Below are 10,565 nucleotides of genomic sequence, written 5' to 3'. Positions count from 1 at the left end.
ATTAATTCAAATTAAAAATATTTTGAATTTGGCCAACACAGTTATATTAAAGGTCAAAAACATTTTGCTAAAAGGACATAAATTTTCTTTATAAAAAACGCACAAATATCCTCTCAAAAAATTTATACTTTTTATAAAATATAAATATAAATTAATGTCTTTTTTAATAAATCTCCGGAAATATTGTTAAAATTTTTGAAAGTTAAAAACAAAAATTAATATTTTTTTATTAAACTTATTTAAAATAAAAAACAATATCTTTTGCTCCTATATTATATTAGTAGTGAAGATGAAGTGCAGGAAATGGCAGGCGCCAAAAGCCGTGAGCGACCAAAAGATAGGCGGGCAGGAGGAGGATGGTTTTTGAATGAGGCCTTTTGTGGGGCCACTCAGAGTCAAGGATGAGGTGTGAGCTATATCACGTTTTTGAATCAAGTAGGCATAGAGCAAACAAAACATAAGAAGAATTATCATATGGGGAAGCAAGTTGTGTAAAATAAACTTTTTTAATACCAAAAGTGGTACAATATTGGCAAGTTTTAATGCACATAAAAATCTTTAGGATAAATGAAAATTTATCGCGCTACAAAATTAGATCCTAAAATCTTATTACTTATCGAAAAATATTTTTTTATTTTTTATTTTTTATTTTTAAAAATTAAAAAAAGTCATTTTTTAATAAAATTTTTAGCACCTATATAAAAGTTTAAGAAACTCCTTTTTTTCTATTTATTGGTTTCCAACCTCCATATTAGATCTGACAAAGCGGATCGGGTCGGATAATCTGTGACGGATTAGGCGGATTATTGGGTGAGAATATTACAATCCATATTCGACTCATTTAAGTTACGAATTTATGACAGTTCAGATCGGATAATTCGTCATTCTCATCCCTAATATTATTTATTTTACCATCAAATCAATAATTTATTTTACAACATTGAAGTTGTTTCTAAAATTATAATTTGGCAATATATTAAATATTTAATAATTAATCACGAAATTATATATATATATATTTCATTTTTCAGAATATAAATTTAAAGAGTTTTATTTTGATCACAGAAAAACTGAGCATTTAGCATTGAGTTTGAATGTGGGTATAAGATAAGCCTAGAGATGCATATAGTAGTGCAAAAAGTTGAGAGTGTGAGACTAGGTCTTGACCAAATCGAGTCATTTAGACGCAGATAAAAAAAGTTCAAATCATATTCGATTTATTTAATGTGCGGATCAGTTTTGGGTCAATTTAAGCGGATTGGATTTAGTTCGAAATTAAGGTGGTATTTTTTTTTTTTTGTTTTTTTTTTTAAAAAAAAGTGAAATAAAGATAAAATAACTTTCTATAACCAAATATAATAAGTTGATTATTTCCTTTGACTAGATTTTCATCATTTGGACATTAAAAACAATTATTGTGGAGTAGAAGCTTTAAATGCAATCTATGATGGGGATTAATTAAAATATCACAAAAAATTGATGCAAATTTTGATGAACTAATTCCAACTAGACCACTTAGAAAGAGTAAGAAAAGTAAGTACAAAATAAATTATTATAATATGGATCGAATATAGGGTGTACAGAGAATAAAAACGCAATATGCAAATCAAGCACAGCTAGTAAACAAGAAATAACAAGCATAACAATAAGATTTACATGGTTCGGAAAAACTACATCCATGGAAGCAATGATACAAGAATTTAACTAAAAGAAATATCAAAGTACACTATACACTCACTCTCATGTCACAATATACTCAGATAAGTATAAATAGACTTTCCTTCAAAGGTTTCCCCCCAAAAAACCAACTAACTTAACGTTCAAATTCAAATTTTGAATGTTTGTTTCGTAGTTTAGAAACAAAATCGCCCACGATTTTCTGTGATTTTTTGAAACTGTCGATGGTTTGAGATATCGAGAGCATTTTTTGAAGAAGTTTGAGATTTCAATGAAACCGTCGGCTGTTTCAGTAAAGCTACACCAAACCATCGACAATTTTCTCCTAGAAAGTTGCACTATGTTCTTCTACATGTGTAACTTAGTCATCTCAAGAAATGAACCACCATTCACAACATAAATTTTTAGTATCATTTTAGACACATACGGCCGACCTCAAGCATTTGTTGAAGTACAAACTCAATAAGGGACATGTGTGTCTCGTAAATCAAATGTCAAGAGTGGATTTGAAAGGTTTTTTTGGAACAGAAGGGACATTTGCATTTTTTTTTAATAACCAAATTTCAATATATATATATATATATATATATATTAAAGTTTTTAAATATTTTTGGATTATATATATGTACGCGGCCCACATGGATCCAATCAATAAAAAAAGTAACATCATGGGAAATAGAGTGTCATAGATGTTGATGATGTGGGTATGTTTGTCATTATAATGCCTCAACAGTTGACACAAATATGCTCATGTTATACGCTAAAAAAGAGAAAGGAAAAAAGAAAGAAACTCTCATTTAACAAAAACCAATTAAGGAGTAGGGTAGGTGTAGCTCGGCCAATTTTTTTTTAAATTGAAAAAATTAACCGAAAAAGATGAAAGAAGAAATAGAACAGAAAAACAGCGACTGGTGTGTGTGTGTGGTGGCATGGGCTAATCCATGGAGCCGAATAATTAAGTTGGCATTGGAAATTGGAATGTTAGGGTGAGCACATGGGCGCAAACCCACCAGCACATGCGTTGCACCTCGTGGCCTCATTGCATGTGCACTGCCTCCCACTCCCACGCCTATAAGCTACAACCCTTTCACCGCACCCTCCACTTTAGTTCAAGGTGAATATATAGAGCTAGGCCTGCCTCCTTGCAAGGACCTCCCTCTCTCTCTCTCTCTCTCTCTCTCTCTCTCTCATGTGGGCATTGATTTGGAGGTTTAATGGAGTGCAAAGGTTTATTGGTTATTACATTTTATTGTTTTTTGTGTGTTGATAATTTAGGAACTCCAGTCATTATAGCACCACTTTGAACGTTATGGTGCGATACTAAATCTACCTTGGACATTATGCATGATTAATGAGATGTGGTGATAAATTGTGATGGTATGTAGTCATTCTTTCCATGATTATGATTAATTATCATAGCAAAAGTTACTCTATGACTTGAGATATGTGATGTATAATATTTTCAAGTTATAATTGCTTTTATTAATCAGAGAGGCAGTATGATCAATTCAAAAAAAAAGAAAAAAAAGACTGCCCAGTTGGTGTACAAAGCTCCTGCGTATGCAGGGTCCGGAGAAGGGGCGGACAATAGTAGATCTATAGTACGCAATCTTATCTTGTATTTTTGCAAGAGGGTGCTTCCACGCCTCAAACCCGTGACCTTCAGGTCACATAGCAACAACCTAAGCAGTATGATTAATTGTCAAAGCTAATTTTGAAGCAAGTGCAACGTTTACTGTATTTAACTCAAACTCATTGAACTTGAAAATATGACAAACTCACAATTCCTATAATTAAGTCTCTAATTACTTGAAATTTATATGTTGATTAAACTACAAAAAATTTCCCCAATCAACATTAACCTTTGAACTAAGAAGATGGCTGAACCTATGAAGATGCTTGCACAAATGCTTCTAAGAATTAATATATATATATATATATATATATATATATATATATATTATAGCATAACAATTTAAGGTATATTGAATAGCCTCCATTGCCTAAAGGTTCTGACTCACTCTTGGAATCCTTTGAACCTAATTCTTTCAACACTATTAAAATGGGGGACTACTTATTTTCACAAATTAGATAGATCAGTCTTAAAAAATAGATGATCCAATGAAAAATAAGAAAATTGATTAATTGAAATAATGAATCAAACGTTTAATAAGGATAGAAATTTAACAACTTATTATGAGATTAGGATAACCAATTTTAGTGAAAGAAAAATGAAAATTTTGAAGGATAAAAAGTAGATGATTGATTTGGAGCATTGCATGATTGATTTTATCAGCTGTTGTTGTAACAACTTTTGAATAATAAATTTGTGGATTAGAAGCTTAATTTATGGGCAATTTTTTAAAGTAATCACGTTCACTGAAAATTTAATCTAAGAAGGCTATTTTGATTGTTTACTAAGTAATCAATCTGTGAGCAATCGTTGACTCTTGCGTGAGCTTTCATTGAGATGTCAAGTTTCGAACTTGAATATCCATTGATTTTGAGTTTAATATGCTCCTATTTTTAATTTGTATAATCACATTCAAGGCGTGATTTTTGTGCTTGTTTCGGTATTGTTGTTGGCGTTGATTGTCGAGTATTAAGATCCTTGCATCTTAACATGCCATGAACAAGTGCTATTACAAAAGGATTGAAATAACTACACCTTAACAGGCTAAAGGGCAATTGCTGTTGTAAAAGGATTGAAATAAATATAGAAACTCTTACCCAATGTTTGGAGAGGACTCGAATTTGGAATTGTATTGGATTTAGATAAATTAATGTAATATAAATTTGTATTGAAATTTGTTCAGACCCATCTAAATTTAAATTCAAGGTCCAAGATCTATTCCCCCAAATACAATATTTAATGAAGGCATATACATGCGATGGTGCTAAAGTTTTGAAGTCGTATAAATTTAAATTTGTTCTCTCTTCTTCCTTTTAAATTTAAGTTTGTTTTGAATTTGATGATCTCATATCACATTGCACTAGTTTTTTAGTTCCAAAGTGGGTTAGCTTATTTTAGCAATCCAAGTTACCTTTCCTCTTCAATTATGATGAACTTTTATGTATGCATATATGGATGTATATGAACGCTCCTAGCACCTAGGATTTAATTTGATGAGTACTACAAAGGTTCTTATTGTATTTCAACAATTAATACACTAACTGCAACACTATCAGGTAATAATAATAATAATAATAATAATAATAATAATAATAATAATAATGAGTTATCGTATTGAATACTATCCTTGAAATCAAAGAATAATTAAGGATGCTTGAAATTTTTACAAGCTAAATAACTTTATCTAATTACTATTCATCATTACTCATTATGTTTTTGTGATTGTAGTACATTTATAGGCTCAAGTTTCATTAGCTCGATTTAATAATTGGGTGACTGAAATCATCAAAGGGTGTTTCAATCCATAATCAAAAAATAACAAGTGCATCCATTTATTTGTGGTATCAGATATGTTAATTTTTAGGAATTTTATTATTATAAAATTGGAGGACCAATTTTGGTGAAAGTCAAAATCGTCTATTATGTACTTACCAATCTACTCATTGAATTTTGAACTTCCATGTTACTTTTAAAACATGGCATAAAATTTTGTGTGTGGACTAATTATACTGATGCATTTTAGAGTATTAGTATTGCAATTCCAATTAAACAAATGGTCACTGCCCCTTAATGATAATGTTTCATAATGACAACTAATTGTGGCCCCAATCCATAAACTTAATTTTCAATTGCCCCTTTTTTTTGTCCCTAGCTACAAATATATAAATAGTTTTGGAGCAAAATGACATTTTGTATGGGCTATGAAAGTCAATTGAATCATAATTATTTTACTTAAAGTGTTGCTTTTGAGCTTAATTGTTCAAATTGATACCAAACAAACAATAATTTATACTCAATTTATCTAAAATAGTTATCCAGTATCTTTTTACAAAGTAAAAAATTTTAATTTTTTTTTTAAAATTTGATAAAAAGACAAAAACATCCCTCAAAATATTGAAAGTTACACAAAGTTCCCTGGCCTTCTTTGATAATTAATTTTTAGGGTGCTTTTGCCCGCTCCTCAATCTTTTTTGTTATATGAGATGTCGTATATTTTCCGTCAAAATTTTGCCCCCGTTGTGAGATTTTAAAAATTCAGGAGAAAGTTTATAAAATTTTTATTTTTAAAATTTTTTAAAAAATCATTGTATTTTTGTCAAATGTCAAGATCAATGTCATATACACCACCGACAACATTATATTAATGTTACCACACAATTAAGAAAAAAAAAATCATATTTATCCATTTAATCTAGTACAAAATTACATTAAATGGTACTAAATTTTCCATGAATCTAAATATATTATGTTGCTATGCTTTGTGCTCCCAAATACAATACTGAATAGAGAAAAATATATCTGTAGGCAATTAATTTTTTGGAGAGAGAGAGAGAGGCAATTGAGTTTTTTTTTTGTACATTAAAATCCTTAATTTCCCCCAAAAAACCCAAGCTGCCAAAGCAACAATATGCACATAAATTACATCCATACTGAGAGGTGCTAAGAGGAAAAAAAGGAATTAAAAAACAGAATAGAACAGAAAATCGAAAAGAAAATACTGCATCATGCTTTTTAGTAATTCTAATTTCTAATTTAATTGTTTAAAAAATCTTACATCTCACTCTTATTTTTTGTTTTTGAGATGAAACTAAACCTCCCTCTACCAACCCATTTCTATTTATATCAAATACTACCAAAAACAAAAGCAAAGCTAGCAGCTACCTAACACACGTCTCCGCCCAATCCTCATACCATCCGCCGTTCCGGGAGACCGCCGCCTTCGCCGCCGGGAAATACTATTATGATCTACGCTTTCCGGCCTTCGCTGGACGAGCTCTGGCCGCCGGTTTCCCGAAGGCGGTGCAGCAGCCGCACGCCGAGAATTTCGGAGAAGGCGGCTCTATCGCCGGCGAGACCTTACCGCCGTGGAACGCGCGTCCGGATCGGCTGCGATCAATCGTGTTGGTTGATCCCGTGGTTCTGGAAGGCTTGGCTTCCATTTTCCGATGAGGGCCTTCCTGCTCATCTTGATCCTTTGGCTTCGTCTGGTTCAATTCACCTGAGAGCAGCTTGTCGTCCCATACCAATCCCGACGAGCCTTGCCTCCTGAACGAAACTGCCGATCTTTGTAAACCTGCCATATTCACCTCTCTCTCTCTCTCTCTCTCTCTCTCTCTCTCTCTCCTCAGGGGATCTTTCTGGTTAAGCAGGATGAGATTTTGTTAAAGGGGTTTGCGTAGACTTTTCCAAACATATATACTGAGGAGAGAGAGAGAGAGAGAGAGAGCAGAAAAGGGGGAGTGCGAAAGCGTCCAAATGGGGATGGCAATTTGGTCATTGTAATTTTTTTAATATATTTTTTGTGTTCTTCCTATTTAATTCGTGTACCAGTTGAAAAGAAACACCGCCATGTTTTACCTGACCGAAGAATGGTATTAGTTAATTGATTGATTAATTAATTATTTTATATTGGTTAATTAATTGATTAATATTAATGTTATAATAATACAAGTTCTTCCCGCAAAATAATCAGGGGCAAATAACACTTGTTTAAAATATTTGGTATTTTTCTTAGAATGTTTAAAATAATTTTTTTTTTTTAATTTTTTTGTAATGGGCATGGAGGAAAAGAGAAATTCTTTAGTGAGGAGAGGGCATATGTGTAATTAAAAAATTATCATTATTTATTTAGTGAATTTCATATATTTTTAACCATAAGTTGTCAAATAAAAGATCATAATGTGTCCGATATGCAAGAACTTGACACACTTTAATTATTCTTTTTTGTGATTTTGTGTTTTCAATAAGTTGGATAATTTTGATTGGATAATTTTGATTGTTAGTATTTTATTTTATCCAATTTCAGCTAAAATATTGCTTCAAGCAAAATATTACTTGTCCAACTTAAGGATATTTAGAAAATAAATAATTACTTTATTATAAATCCCATAAATTAATAAACCAAACATACAAATATCGCAATGCCCAAGAATGTACATGACACGTGTTTCTAAACAAAACATGTGAATTTGATATAAAAGAAAGCATGCACTAATATAAGATTAGAATTTATGACTAAAAATAGTTATTGTACATACGTTATGAAATTCGCCAATGTGAACATTTCATGTTAGTACTTGGATTCTCTTGAATGAGAGATATATGCTTTTTTGTCAATTCTAATGTAGTTCCATTTTTTTTTTTTTTTTGAAAAAGAGCGCGGCACCTCTTATCTTTATCAGAAAACATCTCACTTATGGTAGAGGAATACCGTGGTTTCAACCTTGAGACTTGGGGAAAACAAAATCAAACCCCAAGAATTTAAAATTAACTTAACCAACTTATTCAAAACCAATAAACCAATGACCAACAACCAAACAAATAAATAAGAACTAAACAATTATAAGTGGAAAACAAACAAAACTCCGGAAGATCTCGAGAAATAAACCAACCACTCCATTTCATATCATTTTATTCTTTAAAAAACTAATATAAATTTTTGTGACTTACTTAAAAAAAAAGAAAAGGAAAGAAACTTTGCAATCTAGCTGTGATTTGTAAATGCTTAGCCAAGGATGAGAGAAATTACTAGGTTAAGATATTCAATAACATTATATTTTTTGGCTTCACCATACCTATTTTAATTTATTGGAGTCAACTTTGCCAATCATTTAAAATCTAAAAATTGGATTGATTATTTTTGAAATACAAAATGAATAAATGGATAGCCCCTAGGATTTATAGGAATTGAAATCCTAAATTGTCTAACTACATTATATTTTACACAACCAATTCAATTTTTGAATTTCAAATGAACTCCTTGCATTCAAAACTAGTTATATATGTGAGCCCTCATGTCACTTTATCAATGGTCTAAACATATATATAAATATTTGTGTGTGTGTGTGCACACACGCCCATGTCACTTGCTTATTGGTGGTCTAAATATATTCATAGATACACACATAAAGATAAAACTAATATGAAGATATCAAATAAGATGAGGATAAGTCTCATTTTTCCATATCACTTAGGAAACATATATATGAAGAAACAAACTTATCAGGCTTGGAACTCCAATAAATTGCATGGGATATGATTATACTAGCCATCTAATTCTCTTCCCAAGTCTTGGAATTGATTGCATGCCCTTATATATACCCTTGTCTCTTTAAAAATCAAACACCCTAAGCTCAATTGCTTCATCATACTCTTCAAGAAAGACAAAGGATTCAAACACATAGATGGCATTGGTTTAATGGGAGCGGCCGCCACAAGGGTGGGTGAAGGTGAACATTGATGGCTGCGCGAGGAGGAATTCGGGCACTGGCGGCACTGGAGGTGTCACCAGTGATGTGAATGGATGCTGGCTTACGGGTTTCACTAGAAACCTTGGTTGTTGCCCTAGCATTGTTGCCCAATTAGCCACAGTACGATATGGATTGATATTGGCGTGGGATAGCGGTTTCAGAAAGGTTCTTTGTGAAGTTGATGCTGTAGCAGTGTTGACGATGACAAGCACTCAGGATACCAATTTGAGCACCATTACAGGACGCTTGATTAGTCAATGTCGTGAACTCATTTTGCAAGGCTGGAAATGCACCCTAATTCATACCGTTAGGGAAGGAAATTGTGTTGTCGATGCCTTGTCAAAAATTGTGTTGGGCTATTTCCTTTCATGTGGAGGAAAGGTCAAGTGGATTTAATTAAAGCCCAAAGCCTAATCTTTAGTGTGATAACCTAAAGGAAGTCATAAAAAGAGAGGGGAGAGGGGAGAGGGGAGGAGCCGCCACTTTTCAAAAGAAAGAGAGAAAAACGTGGTTTTTTTTTTTTTTTTCATACTGCCTATATTTCATCAAGACTCCGATTCTGCTTCGTCCGTGGTCCGATCGAGCTGAAATTTGAAGGCGAGGTTCACGACTCAAGGAGCTACAATTTGAATGGTGGAGATCGGATTTTGAGCTCGATAGTTAGGATTTGTGCAATGAACAATAACCGCAATTTTGGTATATTCTCTCCAATTCTCTTTGTATTTACCAAGATTAATGATATCTTGATGAAATATATTTGTAACCTCTAATTGCGATTAAAGAAGACTTTGTGTACCAATTATTTGGTTGATAGTGGAGATTTCAACTAGATTAGGTCCCGTGATTTTTTTTCCTCACACTAGAGAAGTTTTCCACGTAAAAAATTGCTTGTGTTCTTGTGACTTGGTATGATTGATTATTTTTCATATTATTTTCAGCACATATAAAAGTAGAGATATACAATATTTACTTGCATATAGGGAGAAAAATTATTCCATTATGGTTGTTTGTTGATATCTCTTCCAACAAATTTGTATCAAAGCCAGATTGACAGATTGCTAGGTTGGCAGTTTGAGTTATGGAAGCAAATATGTATAGAATGATTAATCTCAATGGTTCAAATTATCACATATAGAAAGTAAAAATGGAGGATCTTATTTATGTGAAAGATTATTACCTACCGGTGCTTAGTGCTGAAAAATCAGAAAAAAAGTCTGATGTGGAATGAACTTTATTACATCGACAAGTGTGTGGGTATATCAGGCAGTGGGTAGATGATAATGTTTTGAACCATATTAGTGGAGAGAAAATTGCACGTTCTCTATGGAATAAACTTGAACAACTATATGCTAGAAAGACTAGAAATAATAAGTTGTTTCTATTTAAACAAATGATGGCTTTGAGGTACCAGGATGGGACTCCTTTATCCGATCACCTGAATAAATTCCAAGGAATTATTAATTAGTTGGTTGGAATGAGTATTTAGTTTGATGATGAGATACAAG

General features: G+C 32.2%; 1 protein-coding gene across 1 annotated transcript; it reads right to left on the bottom strand.

Moving 5' to 3' along the window:
- Positions 1-6,319: 6,319 nt before the first annotated feature.
- LOC131157187 (uncharacterized protein At1g15400-like) lies at positions 6,320-7,040 on the bottom strand. Its single transcript, XM_058111158.1, has one exon. It carries the CDS (start codon positions 6,889-6,891, stop codon positions 6,550-6,552), a length of 342 nt encoding a protein of 113 aa, XP_057967141.1. The 5' UTR covers positions 6,892-7,040; the 3' UTR covers positions 6,320-6,549.
- Between the last annotated feature and the right edge of the window lie 3,525 nt (positions 7,041-10,565).

The sequence above is a fragment of the Malania oleifera genome, chromosome 6 (assembly GCF_029873635.1).
Source record: "Malania oleifera isolate guangnan ecotype guangnan chromosome 6, ASM2987363v1, whole genome shotgun sequence".
Classification (NCBI taxonomy): Eukaryota; Viridiplantae; Streptophyta; class Magnoliopsida; order Santalales; family Ximeniaceae; genus Malania; species Malania oleifera.
The sequence above is the reverse complement of the archived record's forward strand: the minus strand, read 5'-3'. Positions and strand labels throughout refer to the sequence as shown.